This window comes from Egretta garzetta, unplaced genomic scaffold (genome assembly GCF_000687185.1).
Source record: "Egretta garzetta isolate BGI_Z169 unplaced genomic scaffold, ASM68718v1 scaffold287, whole genome shotgun sequence".
Classification (NCBI taxonomy): domain Eukaryota; kingdom Metazoa; phylum Chordata; class Aves; order Pelecaniformes; family Ardeidae; genus Egretta; species Egretta garzetta.
The window spans coordinates 8316664-8337552 of record NW_009260435.1 but is presented as its reverse complement, the minus strand read 5'-3'; the positions used below and the strand labels follow the sequence as shown (position 1 = coordinate 8337552).

At 38.3% G+C, this 20889-nt stretch overlaps 1 protein-coding gene across 1 annotated transcript in view; it reads left to right on the top strand.

Moving 5' to 3' along the window:
* Window positions 1-20889, top strand: part of LOC104130772 (myocardial zonula adherens protein) — a 55764-nt gene that overhangs the window by 27775 nt on the left and 7100 nt on the right. Inside the window, exons 10-12 of the mRNA XM_035899539.1 lie at window positions 525-630; window positions 11714-11797; window positions 12225-12325. Coding sequence (XP_035755432.1) covers window positions 525-630; window positions 11714-11797; window positions 12225-12325 — 291 coding nt within the window. The remainder of the gene's footprint in view (window positions 1-524; window positions 631-11713; window positions 11798-12224; window positions 12326-20889) is intronic.

Below are 20889 nucleotides of genomic sequence, written 5' to 3'. Positions count from 1 at the left end.
TGAGTTAATACTACTCCATTTAGCATTCTGCTACTGTTGGCAACTATGCCAAATACTTGACTCAAGGCTTCCCTGTAGTAGGACAGCTTTAAAAAAGGATGCCAGCTTCCTGGCTTTTGTTTAGTATAAATTTCCAAAAAGTTTGCAGGTGGTAATAAGTAATAAGGATAAATGTGCCTTTCTGATGATAAAGATCTAGTTGTCTAAATGCCTTTCACTTCAAGGAAAACCAGACATCTTAAGGAGATGAGTTTTGTCACATTGTTTAATTGTCAGCACTTCAGGCTCTGAGTAAGCACTCCAGCATGCAAGACAAAGGTGAGTTAACTTGGGTGGAGACAGCCACTTTGACTAAAAGACTACCATTAAAATGTACTTTGGACAAACTGACATCTGTCAGTGGAATTTGACTCACCTACCTCTTGACCTAGTCTTCTTGATTTATGGTGGGATTGTGGGGGTCATTCTTGTTTTGCTTATACTGCATAGCTCCCCACTTACTTAATTATTCCATGTTCTGCTAGGTCACAGCATTTGGAGGAGGTAGCAGCTAGCCTAAGAGAGCGAATCAAACACCTGGATGATATGGTCCACTGCCAACAGAAGAAAGTCAAACACATGGTTGAAGAGGTGAGATCTAGTAAAATAATTTTGAGTCTTTTGGGAACACTGATTCTTTTAACACATAATCCAGAGAGCTCTGTTCTGTGTGCAATTTCCTTATGCCACCTTAGTTACAAACACAGTGGAAGAGAGTTAAGCATCTGGAGCTAGTGAAGCAGAAAAACTAGGTGAAAGCAGTTTAATCCAGTGTCTATGGGTTATGCACTGTGATCTTTAGGCTGACACTAATTCTAGAACTAATTCATGGTAGTCCAGGAAATACAACATACAACTTGCATCTTAATTTGAAGCATTCAGAGGGTAACTGCAGAAACAATGCAAACTAGTCATTGAGGGTCTCCTTCTGTACAGAAGTGGAAGCCAAAAACTGCCTTTTTCTTTTTTTGTTCCTCACAGAAATAGGGGTGCGAACACAGTTTTTCCACCACTCCTCTGTTTTACCCTGATCTTGGAACATCATCTTAGCTGATATAATTTCCTGTAAAATTTTAAGTGGCTTTCTGCTGGAAAGCTGCTTCAAGATACAGGCTACCTACATGCCAAGAAACTGTTTAGCAGTCTGAAGGATGTGATTGCAAACATTTATGTTTCTCCAACTGGATGAAAGAATGACGTGGGAAATAGGTAAATTAAGTTTAAATTGGAGCTTTACAAAGCAGACTGACAGCACCATTACGTTGAGCCTTGCTATTGCACAGAGGATAGGCATTTGTGAAATATCTTTTATTTCTATTTGGACATCACACATTCACAAGATCCAGTGTTTGGAAACCATTCTAACCTAAGGCATTCCTTCTGCATTCACAACGTGCTATTATAGGATTTCTGATTAGATGTGGAATTTTTCCATTTTTATCAAGGTGGTATTTTTTAATACATTATATATATATATATATATGTCCTTTATTTATACATATATTTACCTGTATCTGTTTTTAAAGTTCTTTGTCATACCATCAGTATAGAGGACTGGTATAAAGTCTTGAGGTTTTGTTTCTCGTTCAGTATGCCATTTTCACTATTTTCAAGCATCATCGCACGTGGTCTAAAACTTGGCTAACACTCGTTATACCATGGTATTCTATTAAGGAAAACTTCTCCAGCCTAATAATCCAGTCCAGATTCTTCTCAGTGGTGCTCAGTGACAGGACAAGGGGTAATGGGCACAAACTGAAACATAAGAGGTTTCAGTTGAATATGAGGAAGAACTTCTTTACTTTGAGGGTGACAGAGCATTGGAACAGGCTGCCCAGGTGGCTTGTGGAGTCTCCTTCTCTGGAGATATTCAAGGCACGCCTGGATCATGTCCTGTGCAACCTGCTCTAGGTGAACCTGCTTTAGCAGGAGGGTTGGACTAGATGATCTCCCGAGGTCCCTTCCAACCCTTGCCATTCTGTGATCTAATTAATGGATTATGGGTAGAGATATTTAATCTGTTTTGTAGCTCTGTGAGCCAACCATCATATTATGAGCTTTTTTTGTTCTAACCAAAAATTCTAAAGGACTTGGTGATACATGTGGCAACCCAGATGATTCTAGTAATATGTAAAAGGATGGTGGCCTAAACTTTGCCATTTATTTCTAAATATATCTTAAACTGCCCCATGTAACTTGACCTCTAGTGGGCTGCATTGGTATAACAAATACAGTTGCATGGGGTATTTTGGCAAAAAACATGTATAAAGCTTGGGCCAATGATTATTATTTCATAAATATTTGATTTAATGGGTGAGTTTTGCCGGCTGATTCCTTGTATCTCTGCTGGTGCCTTCATATACACAGAAAGTCCTTCTAGATCTTTTGGTTATCCTATGTAACAAGTAAAATGTTAGATGACCAACTCACTACTTAGCTGCCAAACATGTCTACTTTTAATTGATGTCTAACCACCTGCTTTTCAAAATCAATTAAATCAAATTAAATTTGTAAATCTCTGTACAAAACCTTGATTGCCAAGTACCCACAGGGAATACATTTTTGCTCTTGCCTTTAGTCCTCATGTGCATTAGTTTTTCTTCTAATTCCGTTTCCCTGAGAACTGCATGCACACCTGTATTTTCACTTAGTAAACTAACTAAAGACTCCTGTAACAGAGGTTTGATCAGGTCAGATGGTACCAAATACATTAGGCACTTAATGTTGTTGTTTTTAAATTTTGTGCTTTCCATGGTTTGTGTTTGTACTGTGTTTGAGGAAATATCTACAATACAGTTGGCACGCACTATTTTAAACTAGACTCTTTTAATTAAAGGCCTAAAAATAGCTTTGGTGGTATGGAGAAGAGTAGCTGTCCACCATGGGGGAAGATAAAAAGCACTGCAGATGTGTATGCCCTGAGCTGTCCACACATGTGGCATTTTTCATGATTTTGTGCTATTTTCTATGTAAATATTAGAAAAGTATTTTTAGGCTCACTATAAGCAACACTTACTAACTATGCCGTAGAAGCTGAGAAATCAGCAACAAAAATACTTCTTAAAAGGTAGACTGTTGAAAAGGAATGCTCTCTGAAGAGTCTGTTCTGGAGTTAAGTTAAAAACTAGGGAGCAGCAACACTAAACATACTTTCTAGAGTAAATAGGGAGGATTTTCTAATTGTGCTACTATTTAAGTCCCAGAAATGTGTTCTTCAGGGTATATTTGAACGCACATCCTCTCTACATTAAATTTAACTGAATGCAGAATGTAATGGCTAGGAATATCTAGAGAAGTGTCATGAAAACCTGCCATGTCACTCATTATTGCAATACTTTTATTGCTGGTATCTGTAAAATAACATTCCATTTTAGGGTTTATGAGGACATTCTAATGATCTGTAACTTGCATTTAAATAATATCATTGAGAAAGAAAATGGTCAAAGCAGCTAGAAAGCCTACTTTCTGAAATGCTTAGCTTCTCTGTTGCATGAGAATAGACTGAGAACAGGCTAACCTGGGAGACTCAGGAGTGGAAAGAAAGTAAATAGTCAATTATCAGCAGTGCTTTTGTTAGAAGCTGAAACAAAGCTGCTATATGAACTTGGTGAGAATGATGGCTAAGCCTATGCTTGCTTGACTACAGGATGAGTTTTGTTTAGTTTTAATCTTGGTATATTTGGACACAGATCTGAAGTATAAATGAGGGGTTTATTCCTTCAGTGTAAACCACAACGGGTTTATGCTGTTATCATCTCCAACTTAGACAAAGTGCAGCTACAGAAATTAACATCATTTCAAGGGGGCTGCTGAACAAACAAGATATGCTGCTTCAAACTCACATGGAGAACTTTCAAAATTGAACAAGTACTGAGATGAATCTGCTGGCTGAAAAGTCACAAAACAGATTCCTCTTGAGGGATTTTTAGGTTTTTTTTGAAGGCATTCTGTAAAAGAACAGCAAACAGTCAGGAGAAGTGGAAGAGAAGCTTTATAGTGGAGTGTTGTGATGCAGTAGGCAGGTCTAACACCTCCAATGCTGTTTTGATGGCATTTAGAAATGTGTTAGGAGGCTGTGGCCAGTCCTAATCTAGGCATGCATGAAAGGGGATGCTGGCAGAGAAGCACCAAATGTAAGAGGCTATGGAGGAAAAGTGTATAAAAGCCTTTCTTTTCACAGGACTCATCTTGTTGGTAATGAATGCAGTAGATACGTGACCTGTGGAATTGAGCCCAGGCAGAGAAGGATAATCACAGTGCAGTGCTCTTATACTCCTTAGCAAAGAAACCATTTATCTCTAATTTTTTTTCTCTGAAAATAAATCCTTCCATCTTGGGCATTAATAAAACCTTTTTCAACTTGACCTAGCCAAACCAGTCATAATTTAAATAGGAGCATGGAAAATAACTTTCAGAAGAAAATAAATGGAAGAAATAAAATGGAAGTTTTCTGGAGTTGGTGACCTTTAACATCTCTGTGTGTTCGATCCCATGCACACCCATTTTTCAGCCTCATAGGGATTCTCTGCTGTGAGAGCCAAGATTGCAGCCCATTAGAACACCAGTGAAATCAGTGAACATTAATGGTAGACTGTTTTGGGGGGTTTTTGGTTTTTTTTTTTTTTAGCCCTTGCCTTTGTAGCCATCTTAAAGTATGGCTGGGCAGAGAGACTTTCAAAGATAATCCAGGAAGAAGCCAGTTCAATCAGAGGAAGAATTTGCAGGAAGACTCACAGCATGAAAGGTGGAAGCATACAAACTTCAGGGCCCTCCACTATGGAGTTTCCAGTGCAGAAATGGAATTGGGCAGGCAGATGCAGGCACAGAGGCACTATTGGAGGGTATGGGGAGCTGCTACCACATTGTTCCTTTCTGGGTTGAAATTGCTTTTGTTCTGTGAGAGGGGTGAAAGCTTGTCTTTTGCATTATCTATTTGATATGGTCAATCAGTTTATCCTGTCTTTGCCAGTCTAGGAGAGTTAAGTGTAAGATAAAGCTGAAAGTCTTCAAATCAAATAAAGCCCATTGATTTTAAATCAGCAACCGAAGGTATTTCCTGGCTTGATCTCAATTTCAAACATGGAGAGATTCAAGAGAGCTTTAGTTTTGCGATTTGTGCAATTGACATTGAAATGGATTGCAGTTTCATGGCACAATAAGCTTATTTTATACGTAATATTGTTTCATTGTTGAGAAGCAGGAGAGGGAAGGAAGCATTTACATTTTGTAAGCAAGGCAAGTGAGTTGATGCAGATATAGGGAGCTGTTCTGAAGGGGACTGAAAAGAGAAAAGGCTATTTGATTCCATGCCAAGAAATTACCTACAGAACTCAGATTTCACCTGAAATTCCCCTAACTACTGAATTGAACTGTCTCTAGGTCATGGCCCATGAGCTGTTCTCCACCTTTAGTCTCAGATTCGTTGGATAATAAATGGTGACCAAACACCAGGGAGAAGCTGTATCCTGTCCTGTTATGGAAGATACTTGCATGAAAGGACAAAGTGCTAATGAGCAGATGATATCCCAGATACAGAAGATACTTTGTATTGCACAAGTGGGGAATAAAGAAGAAATTTTCCCACCAAAGACTCAATAACTAGCTGAAAACTTCAGTATCAAGATACTCCAACTCCAGATATATAGCAAAATATCCCGGTTTTAATATGGAAGTACAGTTTCAATTTTAGGTCAAGTAAAAGAAGCCATGCAGAAGCATAGAAGATGAGAAGATGGAATTACCAGCCACAGAAAGATGCCAAATTTTTACTAACCAAAATCCGCATTGCATAGTACCTACAGTAAAAACAAAACAACAACAAAACACACAACAACAAATGTAGAAAGAGAAATCGACCTTGGAAGCTTGGAGGAAGAAGATAAATGGCAGAACATAAATAACTCACCAACCCCCAATTAAAGTGTTTGGCATGCCTCAGTGGACTTGAGCAATGCAGTGTATTGCTTATCTATTGGCAGAAGTAGAGTCACTGCTGGTGTTTGGTGAGAGTGTTTATACATGCATAGCATCAGCTCTTTCAGCTGGGAATTGCCTGGCCAAGTCATTAATTAGAAAACCTGCACATTGCTAAGGTAGCTCTTAATAAGGTGGGTTGAACTGTTAGACGATGTGCCAATGTTTATAACTCATTAGGACATCTAGGCCCTGTGGGCCTGCTTTAGCAATAGATGTGCATCAAAGACTGGTGTAATGTGTTCATGCAGCTTGTTAGTTTAGGAAGGTCTCTAAGTTGGTGTATTAACTTAAATGAATCAGTTGTTACTCTTCCTTTAAATACAATATGAGTTTTAAAATAGAAAAAGTATTGAGGGGTTGCTCAAGTGATTTAAGGAGGATTAAAAGGCAAAGGTGCTCATTCCTATTTACTGTATTATGTTGCCTGAAAAAATTTCAACACTTGTCTAGCCTCTGATAAATACCACTTAAGGTCCACTGGACTGAGTAAAATCTTGTTCTCCTTGTACAGCAATTGCCTCTTGTTCAGGCTGATGTTGCAATGTCTTGTCTGTCTTGTTTTGTATCATATAGTATGAGTTTGTTGTGTGTTTAGTCATATTTATGACCAGTTTGTTCATGTCTCTGTATCAGTGTTACAGATGCCCAATCCATTAATGGTAGATTAATAAGTAAAATACATGATACTTGAATAATATATACTTAAATATATTAACACTGTCATGTTCTGATAAATATTTTAAATTAATGGATGATAATATCAAGTGGTAATGTTGACTGAGTTTACCTAACAGCTGGATCTGTTATAATCTGATAGATCACTATATATTTCAGGCCTCCAGAACTGTGTCTGAGTACACAGGATAAAATAAAGTTTGCTACTTCAGACTTTCTTTATAAAGGCTCTACAATTGGACACAACTTTAGTTCTCTCTTAAGATGCTTTTTCCTGCTTTAATTACTTCATAATTCTCTTGACTTTCCTTCTAATATCACTGTTCACATCTCCAGCGTTTCTTTAGAGACTCTCTTTTCGGTGTTGTGATTCTCCTCTTGACTGTTCTTCTTAGATGTGCTATCCATGAGATCAATTTAATGCTGTTGACTAATACATCTAGTTTTCCATTTTACTAAGAGAAGTTTAGTCGCTTGGTGGAGCAAGAGAAATTCAGAAGGGCAGCCCTTCCTAGAAAGTATTTAGACAGTCCATTCAAGTAGCATGACAATTTTGTTTAGTACTTGAGGAGATGTATTGGAGACTCTTTAAGGTGCAGTAGTGAGAAAGAAATGGATCTTCATTGACGGGATGGACAAGAACAACTGAATTTTCTGGGAGCTGCTGCAAGATAAAGTGACAATCTGGAGGCTTAGGGAGTTTGAGAGAAATAACCTCAAGGTTTCAGAAGGAGGCAAAAGCATAGAGGTGGTAACAGCAACAGGAGTGAATCGAGGAGGAGAGAGCTTGAAAAGAAGTGCTGTGTCCATACTAATCCTGAGCTAGTGGATAAATTCAGGATGATTCACATTGTATGTGGGGCCTTACGTGCTGATTCAGATCATTAGAAATTGCAGTGGGTATGTGTTGTGTGGTTTGAGTATGTGGTTTGGGTATATGTTTAGCAGTCAGCTAAACACTACACAGCCGTTAATTTATTCCTCCCCTCCCCAGTGGGATGGGGGAGAGAATTGGGAGGAAAAAAGTGAAATTTGTGGGTTGAGATGAAGACAGTTTAGCAGGACAGAAAAGGAAGGGAAAATAATAATGTTGATAAAAGAATATACAAAACAAGTGATGCACAGTGCAATTGCTCACCACCTGCTGATCAATGCCTAGCCAGTTCCCAAGCAGTGGTCACTGCCCCCCGACCAACTCCCCTCAGTTTATATACTGAGCATGACATCACATGGTATGGAATAGCCCTGTGGCCAGTTGGGGTCAGCTGTCTTGGCTGTGTCCCCTCCCAGCTTCTTGTGCACCTGGCAGAGCATGGGAAGCTGAAAAGTCCTTTACTGGCGTAAGCACTGCTCTTCCTGTGCCCAACAACCCAATGCCGGGGATTGGTGGCTGAAGGACTGAGTTCACATGCACCCCGCTGTGTTGGCCTGTTGCTAGACCCAGCGCTCCTGAGCAGCATGCGTGTACTGAGTGAGCCAGGGAGTTCATCTCTCCTAGCTTTTACAGCACTGGGGAGAATGTGCTCTGCTCCCCAATCCCTGGGATGGCTTAAGAGCACATGATGCCCCTTAGTTGCTGGCAGACCAGATAAATTGCAAAGTGTACCTTGGGCCTTGTAGCACTTCCCTTCCCAGTTTTGGAATAGTCAGATGTCTCCCAACAGGACAAGGGAAAGCAGGAACAATGAATACAGTGGGGTGGAGGAGGTAAGAAAGAATGAAGTGATAGGAAAAAGGGGTGATGGTGTGGCCCAGGGTTGGTAAATTCACATTTTTACTGTTAGCTGAATTGTTTTGAAAAGAATGAGTGAGTCATTAATTGGGTCATTAATGATATTGCTAAGTAGGTTGCCAGTTTTGTTTGACTGCTTAATGTGGACATGAAGGTTGTAAAAATACTGATAGAAACGTGGAGGGAAAAGAACAGCTAGTCAGTCTAACAATTCAAGTCAGGTCAAGAGGTAAGTGCTAGGGAAAGTCTGTCTGGGTGCTTAGAAGGCTGGAAGAGGGGAGGCTGAAGGATGTACTGAATAGTGCTTGTAGAAAATGATGGAGAAATTTGAGAGGGTAGCTGTGCAAAAGCCAGATTTGGGAGCAAGTTGCTGAGTTGATGGTGAGCTGAAATGCTAAAGTCTGCAGACACAGCAAGGATGAGGTAGATTATAATATATAACCTTGGGCATTAAACAAAGAAAATGTAGGAACATCTTGGTAATAATTTTGTCCTTGAGTCAGTCCAGAAGTGACTCGGATCCAAGAGTCAGTCTGTGGAAGTTGAGAGTCTTTGGCTCGCACTGATTTGTTTCTGACTCTAGACAATTCCGGCCACCACTTGGGCCCTCAGTTCAGTATTGTGTTTGACCTATCTTGCTTCTCCTGTCATTCTCCTTACCTTATATTCATCCAAAAGTCAAAGACTGCTCTGTCACCTGCTAGTTCTTCTCTTGCTTTATGCAAGTCCTTGAAACAAAGGTGCTCTCAAGACTTGGGTTTGTGCAATACAGATTTATGGTGCTGGAAGTATTACCATCTTATTTTAGTTTGCCATAAGTAACATTTTTATGGAAAAACCAAAATGGCATTAGGTAGCAAGGCATGAATTTTATTTTTGAAGTGCTTTTACCCAATATCAGCATTATGACCCAGTGTTCTTGTTACATTCCTCTCTCAAAGGAAACCATCACTTTTATTTTATGCAATGTGACTCATTTAAATGTATTAAGACTGCATTTTATTTAATATAGTAATATATTAATATAAACCCCTAAAGTTATTCCTGTTTTTCCTGGTTTCCTGTGATATATCCCCTCAAGGGTTAATCAAATCATGTTCGCTCACTTCTGGTGCTAATTGCATAAGATGATGTGTACTCAGGTCCTTACTCAGTAAATAAACCTTTTTGTAGTAAACTGCTGTGGTGGGATGTGTCATCTATGTCAGGCCTGGGGGTAGGTTAAAGGTGTGTCATAACTTTCAAAGTTGTTTCAGCCTTTGGACTGTAGTAGCTGCTGAGACAACTAGCTGGCCACGTGTCTGGGGGTGCAGCCTGCCTGTATGAAGCAACACGGGTGCCCTGCTACATTCTGGCCCTCCTTTCCCTCTGCAGCAGCCTCAAAGGGTAGCTCTGCTGCATCTGGGGAGCAGGGACTGCAGGACCTTTTTCCTGGTGCCGAAACAGTCTCTCTCATTTTAGCCACTGCTGAATTTATTTCTCCTGGAATGTATTGCTCTGTGTGGCTGTGTCTCTGAGTTCATAATGTTCTAAAGATACACCAAAAGGCTTTATGTAAGTTGCCAGATTCATAGCCTTATCGTATCTGTAATCTGCATGGTCTAATCATTCCATTCTGTTTTACTGCTGGACTAAGACTTTGTGCATGTGATGATATAGTACCACGTTGTCTTTTCTTCATACTGTAGGAGAGAAGGCGTATTTTAAAATTCTGACATAATTTTTCAGAGGGACAAAGTAGATTGATTTAATGGGTTCTGACTGGTGCTATGTAAACATGTTAAAATGAGGCAGGGAGTGCTGTTGTATATGGTTCAGTCTGCCAGTCCTTAGAGGATTCTCACACACACACAAAATAACTCAAAAGCATGCTTAGGGATTTTGTGTCTCTGTAGCCAATGTGAAGCATAAACAAATAAAAGTTTAACTTACACTAAATCTATTTGTACATTTGTGAGAGCAAAAAGAGTATCCACTGCTACCAGCTTTCATTGCTGTTGCTGTAGGACAAGACTTGCATGAGCACAGAGCACAGTGGGAAATCAATCTTCTCCCAGTTCCTACCTGCATGCAAACATGATGCAGAATCTCTTTTCTCCCTCAACCTGATCTTTCAGTGCACTTCTGACGATTCTCCTTAGAAATATTTTTAACACTGCTTTCTGCATCTGAAGTCACCTGTAACTAGAGATAGGAAGCACTTTGTCTTCTGTGCTTGTTAAGTGGTGTGTGTCTACACCTGAACTGCCTTCTGGGGAAGCAGCAACAACTGAAGTTGTTATTTAGGTATTGTTTTGGTTTGCTGCTCTTATTAGTCGCTATTTTAGTAGGTGTAGTCAGCAGCGGTTGAGAGAGAATAACAAGTGACTTTTCCTTTGGTCCGAGGAGAAAATCCAGTTTGTTTGCACAAGATGCTATTGTGTCCTAAATGCGGTAAACTGGAAGGAACTGACCTCTGTGCCAGTCAACAGGTCTCTTAGGCTATTGCTGATAAGCGTACGAACCTCACACGGCAAATCTTGCTTTAAGCAAAGGCTTCAGAAGAGTAGAAAAGGAAAACTGGCTTTAGGAGCTTTAGAAACCCATTTCCAATTCCACACAATCACAACAACTTTGGGCCTGCAGCAAGGGGCTGGTATGAAATCTGGGTCATAACGGCTTGTGCTGGCAGCAGGGAAAGATTTAATGCAAAAGTTCTTGTAGGGCTCTGTGACGAGCAGAAATCCCAGAATATAAGAAAGATTGTCTTCTGTTCCATAATGAACAGTATTAAGATGCAATACTTCTGGTGCAGCTAACTTTAATTTTAATGAACATTTGTAAAAAACTTCTTTCCATTCCCTAGGTATAAAATGAAAATGCACTTTTTTCCAAGGAGTCTGGTATGCCAGGAAATAACTGAACAAATAAGACCTTCAAGAAACTAGCAAATATGGAACGTATTTTGGGGTGTAGTTAAGATTGATTAGAGCAAAGGCCTTTGAATCAAAGATGGAGTTTTCCCTAGTTTGCTTTGTTACATGACGATGTTTGAATTTCCGTTCTCTTTCCAGAAAAACACAAATACTTAAAAGCCATGTTAGTACATATGTATCATCTTTATATAAATGATCCTAATTGTATGGGATGATAGCTAATCCGTGGATTAAAGCATTTTGTGAATATGTGTACGTACTTGATTGCTGCTGAACAATAAAATTAAACATGTTTTCTTCCTGTAGCCTCTAGGTCTTTTTCCTCCTTTTCCCATCCCCATTAGATTAAATATCTTTGTTTTATTTTTCTTCATAGATTGAAATGCTAAGGAAAAAAGTAAAAGAAAAGGAATTATTTATAATACAGCTTTTAGAAAAAATCTCTTTCTTAGAATGTGAGGTAAGGCATTACCTTTTAAATTTATATTATTGTGATTGTTTTATGAAACCAAATAAATTTGAACCAATGTCACCTGATGTTATCTGGATGCATATTTACTATATGTATTTGCTGTTCTTCAGTATGGAAATCAAACCAGGCAGCAGTCACATCATGAATGTATGTAATACAAAGTCTCAATATTCATGCTAAGTTTCTTGGCATACAATTTTGTAACAGTATTGCAATTACTTAAAACAGAAGCTTCTGAATAAAGCTGTTGGCTTTACTTAATTTCTTTTTCCCAGAAGTAAGGATTCCTTTATTTTCTTAATAAATACTTTTACATTATTTCTTGTGGAGAGAAGCCAATATGCAATTTTATTTCCTTGTTTAATTAACATAATTTAAATAAGAGAAACTTCTGGTGAAAATTACTGTTTTCCAGAATAAAGAATTACAAGATAAATTGGACTACTTAATGGAAAACCAACCAAAGACCAATATAGAAACCAGAGATACTGGTGTAGGATGTGATCTTCCATACAGGTATTTACTTTTTCTGCTTGTTCACAGGAAACTTCTTCATAATGTCACTTATTGGTGCTGTATTAGTAAACCATTGTGCTAATAAACTGCTGGAGTGGATTGTGGAGTTTTGCAAATTTTTCCTAAGTTTAAAAGAGCACATCTACTACATGTAGTGTACTTCAATGACTTATGGAGTAGGATTTTTTTTTTTTTTTTAAAAGATGCAAACATATTGCAAACCTTTGGGGAGTACTTATTTACAGCAACATGATTTAAGCAGGGAGTAAAGTTAGAAAACAAGAGATCTGACTTTGTGAAATACGGGAAATATTGATGAAATGTGCCCGCTGGCAGTGCAGCAGAAGACAATGGATAGCTCTGCCCTGAGGCTTGTTAATGTTGGCTTCATGCATGCTTTATTCTTTGCATTCCGGGAGATGTGTCCAGGACCATTTTAAAGGGCAGGTAACACTGACAGTAACAGTTTAGGGCTGCAGCAACTTCTGGAGACACCCTAGCCCTCTGTGGAAGATTGCCAAGTAAACAGCACAGCAACATTAGCACTCCTGCACTGGAATGGTTGTCTCTGATCTGCCTTGGCCAGTGGCTCTGTAACCTGGCTTTGTGAAGATCCAGGTATAGTGCATCCCCTTTCTCTGCCCTGAACACTGCAACAGGGTGGCACTGACCCCTGGGAGCAAGGCTTGCGCTTGAATCTTCCCCCCACGTCACCACAGGGAAGGGCAAAACAGAAACCAAAATAGGAAGGTAAGAAGGGCCCCATTGCACATTACTTTTATGACCAACAAATAAACTTGTTCATCTTAACTACCCTGCAAATTGAATAATTACATTTGAGGCACGTAAATTAGCATATGAAATCAGCAAGCTGCAATACATACTAAAATTTCCTTCCCAATTTAAAAATACACTCATTTCAGTGTTCAGCCTAGAGCACATTTTAATGGCATGACTTTTGAAACATAAAAAATGGTGGTTTTCACTCAGAGTGCCAACAGGAAGCTATCTTTGTTGTCCTCTCTGGGGCTTCTCTGTATGTAACCACAGCCCCTAGTTATCTGGTATTTTTCCTATTTTTGAGATTTATCTCTATGCCAAAATTTACCCTCTATACAGTTTAGATTTTATGGAATTACTCTGCACAATTAGTTGTGTTCTTAAATGTAATATTGCTGTCTTTATTGTTGCAGGATCCTCAGTCCTAGCAGCTGTATTGCTGGACGTTCCAATATGAGCTCCAGCAGATGCCTGCATGTAAACTTGTCAATATCTGCCACGGTTTTTATCAAATATTCATTGTGGCAGTATAGAAAAGAAATATAGAACATGTCAAATACAATTAATAGTTTAATTTTAGCCTGTCAATATCGGTAACAAGGCACAAGTTCATTGCCATGGCATTTCCAGCCCAGCTGTCTGATACTCTGACATTAACTTTGTAAGCTTTTTCTTGTCTCCTTAACAGTACAAGTACTGAGAACAGAAGATCTCCTGAAAGTGCAAGGCCGGTGAGGACATACACCCCATTCAAGAGAGTGTTGGAATTTAACACAAAGAACAGTACATCTTGAGCATTCAAGTCAACATGCTTTCCAAATACAAGCAAATATCTTGCGCCTTTGCAGCTTGATTAGATAAATTTTTATCAAGTCATAGAGAAGAACAGCAGCATGGAGTCTTGCTAAATTTATCCTGAAAGCAGCTTTTTGGTAACTTCGTATCTGAAGTTACTACTGACATTAACTGTAAGGGGGATATGGAAGAAGCAGGGCGAGTGAAACAGCAGTCAATATTGCTTCTTTAGAAGCTGTCTAGTGCAATATGTCATTTCAAATGCCTGTAAGGAAGGAGTTGTATAGCTGTACAGGTTTTTTTTCTTCAATTGTGTTGTAATACTGTTTGTGCAATGAAGCTCTTAATATATTTTCTTATCAATACTACTAGAAGCAGTATCTGAAACTATGCTGGCAGAGGGCATTAGTCTGAAAGCTCCCCCTTTGTCTGTGTACAAAGTGTGAGGGTTGTTCACGCCTGTCATAGAAAACTGGTATATTTGAGGGCTCTGTTCACCTGGAAGAAGTTCACTTGTAACCAGTGCTCTTGCTGGGAAGGAGAGATGCAACTGGGCTCTTTCAAACAATTCCCTCAATGCATGCAGATGAATGTCGTGATTGTTGCTTAAAACAGTAAGCGACAGAGCTGATTATAATGGATTTTGCTTTGTTGGACTGAGGCACTGGCTTGCCCTTCCTCAGTCATGGGATAATGTGACTGTTGGTGATACATTCAATAGTAATTGTGTAGGAAAATCCTTGTCACTTTTTAAATTTACTTTTCCGTTAGAGGAAAGAATTTTCGGTTTTGCCTACAGCAACCTGCAGCAGTCCCTGCAATTCCTACAGCAAATAGCAATCCTGAATCAGGGTTTAGATTTCTGAGTGCTCTTTTTTCTTTTTTTTTTTCTTTTTTTCTTGTTTTGTTTTTCCCAAAGCACTTATTTAAATATATATATATAGGGTATTTTTTTACATCTTGTTTTGATCTCCCAGTCTTGATGAACTAAAATGAATTATGAATATTTTCTTGTCATTCTACTAACATGAACGAAGGGTATTTTTTCTTCTTACTGTAACTGCTATAGAAAACAAACAACTTGCATTTTGTATGATTAATATTGTTCTTGCATTGAATGTCAATCCCAGGAGGTTCTCGCCTTGCCACAGGGCTTTACAAAGTGATTGCTTTTATCTCCAGTCTAATGCAAGTTCTTAAATTCAGTACTGTCTGTTCAAAGTAAGTATACTCAGTAGAGTTGTATTTAAAATAATAATATTGACCTCATAATCCAAATCTTATTCCTGCGTTATTTCATGCGTTTCTGAATTTGTTAGAGAACTTTGTTTATTCTGTAGCTGTGCTCTTTAACTGCTGAAGAAGCCTGTTTTGGAACATGAATTGCTTGATATAATCAAAGCATATACAGAAAAAAATAAAAAGCTGAAGCTTTTCCAGCTTTTGTGCTCAGATCATCCTCTGTTTGCACAAAAGATTTTTTTTTTTTCCTCGCAACCTGTTTAACTCCTGAGAACTTAAAATGGTCATTCTTTCTAAAAAGTCAAACACACTATTATGGACTGTATTAGGCACAAAATTCAAGAAATAATTGCAATCAAAGCCATTAACAAAAAGGTAAATTATCTACTGTGTGAAGGAAGCCTGTAATCTTCACTGGTATAGAAGTTGCAAACATTAACAGCTGCTCAACCTTTCTTTTAAAAAGAATAATTAAAAAATACATCATTAGTTTTAATAGCTCCAAAAGGAGACTCTGTTTACTTTGCATGTGATGAGGGCGTGCAAGAGATCTCAGAGATATCAAAAGGGCAAAGAAAGCCCTCCAGCTGTCACATTAGTAAACAGGCATAATACCACACATTTGCTTAAATAGCTTCTCCCAGAGACGAAGTGCAAAACCTCTAGAGTGGGAAAAGGCTTGAAGTCTGCTCCCTATGAAAACAGTCCTCAGACAAAGCACCCTCTCACTATGCAAAGCAGAGGAATTGTCTTGTACCTGAATACCAAAGACATGGAAACAGCTGACACACTGAGAAGCTCTAGTCTTCACTGTGTGTAGGGTATTTTTGATTGAATGAAGTTTTGATGCCTGAGTGAATTTGGGAGACTGAATTTGCTGACCAAAGTTTCCAAATAACAGTTAATTTGATCAAAAACTAAATGAATAATGGTTATGAACTAAGACCATGACGTGAAACTGTAAATGAGAAAACATTTAAATTGGAAGTGTATGTTGATGAACCCAAAAGATGATGGGGTAATGACCCACCTCAAATTTCAGGGATAAGCTTTGTACTTCTGTAATCATACCTCCCTCTAGTGGCCGGTAACAGCAAATACCTGGACAGCATCTGTTTCTCAAGAGAAAGACACTAAAAACTAACACCAACTGGCCGTATTAATGGCCATTAGGGATGCAGCTTTAGTTCATTACATAATTCCTTTTAGCATTTTTTTGTGCCCAAACAGTCCCCCTATATTTCAGGATTTTAAATTCTGAACCGTGGTTTGTGAAAGTTACCTTAAAACTTAAGATGAATGGATGAAGGCGGCATTTATAGATAAAAGGAAATGCATGTTGTTGTAAAAATGTTAACTGACAAGTTTAAATAAGTAAAAATACTTTATGCCTCTGCTTTTGGCCACAATTCAGAAAACAGAACCTGATGACTGTGAGGTGCTCAGTGAATGTTAGGAGAGGGCAGGATGAAGTATCAAAATGCTGTTTTAACACGGATTTCGAAAGGAAGTTCCTTCTACTTTTTATGTATAGTTCTGAGGATCTCCTCTGAAAATACTGCAAGCTATTTTAACTCTGACTTGCAAAATGATGATCATTTGTTCAAGACTTCCAAGACTGCAGCAAGGCATTGAATTTTTCCTGTAAAAGTTTTCTGTGTGGATTTAGTCTTGACTATTTGATGAATTTATTTTTTTTCTAAACCAAATAAGGATTGAAGTCTATGCTATATTTTAAGAGCATTTTGACATGCAATGAGCTGGATGACCATCATTTGATTGGACTACTGGTCTACATTTGGTGACTGTGAAAGAGAGGAACAGTATTTACATAATTGAGTTACATGAAAATGTAGAGCTTTCCAGTCAAATCAGCAGCTATGTAAATTAGCATAGATAATAATAAATCTGGCTGAAAAGACTGTAACAATTCAGTATAAATTTTGTCAATCTGAGATTGGGTTAATTAGTTCTGTAACATTAGAAACTAGTAAAATTTCTGTAAACATCAATAAAAACCATATAGATAGGTCCCAGAAAGTGCATTAAATCTAAGTCAATTGTATGACTACATTTGTACCATGATAAGTATTCTTTTGCAATTTATTCCAGATACTCTGGAAAGTATTTTGGGATACATTTTTCATATATGCTGTATAAATAATGCAGTTACATTGTATGCTTTTAATACATCCTGTATGTAGGACTTGAAAAGGATAAATTGCAATAAATATTGCATTTAAACTTTCTATTCTGTTGTGTTCATTTAGTTCATTCATTTAGAAATAAACTTACCTTAAAAACTTGCAAACTCTTACTCTACATAATCTTGTTTGTTCAAAACACGTACAAATGCAAAAGCAGTTCCTCTGGAGCCTTGATGTTCTTGTCAGTGTTTCCTTTGGCAGCGGGCTCTTGAGAACAGGAAGACACTCCCTTGCTAAAGACTAAAGACTCTTCTCAAAGCCAAGCAACAAAAGTAGATGAACTCCTTTATGAAATAAAGAACTATTGACTTGCACAGGATAAACAAGAACTGGGCAGTGCAGCTCTTGCAAAAAACCCAACGACTTCAGATCCCACTTCAGATAACATTTGAATACATCTGGGATGATTCTCTCCAGGCTTCAGCATGATGAGATCGGGATGACTGTGGCCCATCTTTTTTTACAGTTTATATCCACTCACTGATTAAATAGAGATTTATCTTTAAGACTGTCACACTGAAGCACTCCACATGTCAACTAAATAAGAAGAGGTCATGCAAATATGACAATCACAGTGTTACTGGTTTGCAATGCTCAGCTGAAGAATGTGAAGTTTTTTACTTGAGTAATGTTACCCTGTGTATGTGTATTCAGTACAGATTGCCAAAAGGACCTCATAAATCTTGAGATCAGCCATGCTCAGTGCTTAACCTACAACATAGGATTCTGGGAGTTGGATTCTAATGCTTTTCAGAGAGGCTTTAAATCCTTGTTTTGACATCTGAAGAGTTTTAGACATGGACAGATGAGAAAATAGCTAAGAAGTAAGTTCTCTCCATATTAAGTCTGTAATTCTGTACAGAAAATCCCTGGTCCACAGAATGGAGACATATGTGCTGAGAGTTTCATTCCACTTATGTTTTATTTCATTCCTATTCAGCACCTGGGGCTATTTGCGTGTGTGAAAGAAGAAATGTGCTTAAGAGACCTGATGAGTTAAGGCCCTTCCAGTCCTACCTCAAGCACCTGAACGTGAAAGAAGCGCAGGAAAACAAGGTGCTAGCAGCAATCTACAACTTAAGGTATGTGAAAACTTTAAAAGAAAAAGGGACCTGGTGGATTAAAGAGAAAGTATGTAGAAGTGAACATCTGTGAGGTTACATATTCTGTAAAGGTCTGTGTGGTATGTAGGCATACTGCAATAATCTGATGGTTGCTTCTCATATGTGGAACAGTATGTTGGAAGGTATAAGCATACACAGGGTTGTTTTTAAAGTCTTTGGGGCTTTTTTAGAGAAATAAGGTTAAGGGAGGAGTTATTTTCTTTAAGGAAAATAAGAGTAATTATTACAAAGGTGCAATATGCTCATTAAAAAAGTTTTACTTTTTAAATGAAATAAAATTATTCATTTTAATTCCAAATATTCATATGATTTTTTCTGGTTTTTTGGGGGTGGTTTATTTTGTACATGTGGTTTAATTTCTCTCCTTCTGCACCTCAATATTTCCACCTAGGAGCAGAGAAACTCTAAAAGTAGTTTTTTTATCTCCCCTCAAAACCTACTTTCTAAAGTCTCTTTTGCCCCTTTTCCTAGTGAAAAGAAGTAACATTTATGTATTTATAATGTTGATGAAAGGAGCAGAGGACAATGAAAATTATACCTTTAACAGAAAAGAAGCAAGAGTGTTAATTTTACTTTTAATACCAATTTTGGGCAGACTCGGGTATTTCTCACAGGAAATGTTTCCACCTGAAAAAATTCAGCCAGTTGTACTTCATGGCCATCTCCCCCAAAATGTCATATGACTACAATACATCAGCTTAGTCATAACTGGCATTGATAAAACAAATACTAAAAATTCAGACACAAATGTCTGTGGCAGTGTTCCTTGTAACTGGTATAATCTATTAAAAAATCTATGCTAGAGTAAGTTACTTAGTTATTTGAATACCTTTCTTTTTAGCTATTCTATATATGAAAATGAATATTCCTGGGTCACACCTCGCTTTGTGTTGTTTTTCCCATGCGGTTTATTCTTTTTTGCTAGTATACCTGATTTTCTTATTCACTGTCATTCTTATAATTTAATTTTCTTTTAGAAATAATGCTAAATTGCGTAGTAATTCCATCCATGCTATTGCAGAATAAATGGTGTTTAACTCTAGATATCTACTGACAGAAGAGACTGATTGAAAACTGTATCTAATAACAGCTCTGAAGATAATGTCCTAAATGAGAAACATAGGAAGGCCTGTTATGTAAGAAATAATAAACCCCCCAGTTTTATTATATACTTGGCTTACATGAATGCTGATCAAAATATTCAAGAAAGTGATAAAAAATAAAGCTTTGAATCAAAAAGGCCAAGCATGTTCTGAGGAAGACAATAAAAATATTACTGTGCACTGCAAATAACAACAGTGTATCAGTCTCCCAAGAGAAGCAAGAGCAAAGTTGTGAGACTAAACTTGCAGTAGGTATTGCTGGATCGTGATCACTCATCTTCAGAGTGTAGCTAGTGAAGATTTTCCTATGCACCTGTTATTTCACACCAGGGCAAGCAATGCCTAAGCGTATCATTTTCCTCAGTCCCACAAGTGCTCCATACTTCTGCCCCTGGACTGAGAAAGCTTAAATCTATTTTTCCTTCTTCACATTTGTATCTAAATTGATACTATCTAGATTGCATTGTATCTAGGTGCTGCCCATCTCTCCATAAACAAGAACATATTTGTTCCAGTTCCTTCCAAAGTTCAACTATTTGTTCACCATTCTGGAACTCTGTGTTGCCTGTAATATGGTATTCCAAAACTTAACACTCCCACACTGTATAGGTGAACGATATTCCTTCCCAATGACCTTGGACAAATACAGTCTTGGAGAATGGTATTCCAAGTAAGGCTACAGAATGATCAGTCGTGATTTCCAGCAGTCATGTTATTAGGACTTTACTCTCTTCATTTTTTGCTCCATTCTTCTGTGTTTATTCACTTTAGCACATAAGCTGAAACTTGTTGTAAATACCAGCATTACTTTTCTGTACATGTAGTAACAGCAGTTGAACTGAGATGAACCATCATCATTGCTGTGGTTTAACCCCAGCCAGCAACTAAGCACCATGCAGCCACTCGCTCACCCTTCCCCCCGCTGGGATGGGGGAGAGAATCAAAAGAGTAAAAGTGAAAAAACTTATGGGCTGAGATAAAGACAGTTTAATAGGTAAAGCAAAAGCCGCACACGCAAGCAAAACAAGGAATTCATTCCCTATGTCCCATGGGCAGGCAGGTGCTCAGCTGTCTCCAGGAAAGCAGGGCTCCGTCATGTGTAATGGTTACTCGGGAAGACAAATGCAATCACTCTGAATGTCCCCCCTTCCTTCTTCTTCCCCCAGCTGAGCATGACATCATATGGCATGGAATACCCCTCAAGTCAGTTGGGGTCAGCTGGTCCTGGCTGTACCCCCTCCCAGCTTCTTGTGCCCCCCAGCCTGCTTGCTGGTGGGGTGGGGTGAGGAGCAGAAAGGGCCCTGACTCTGGGG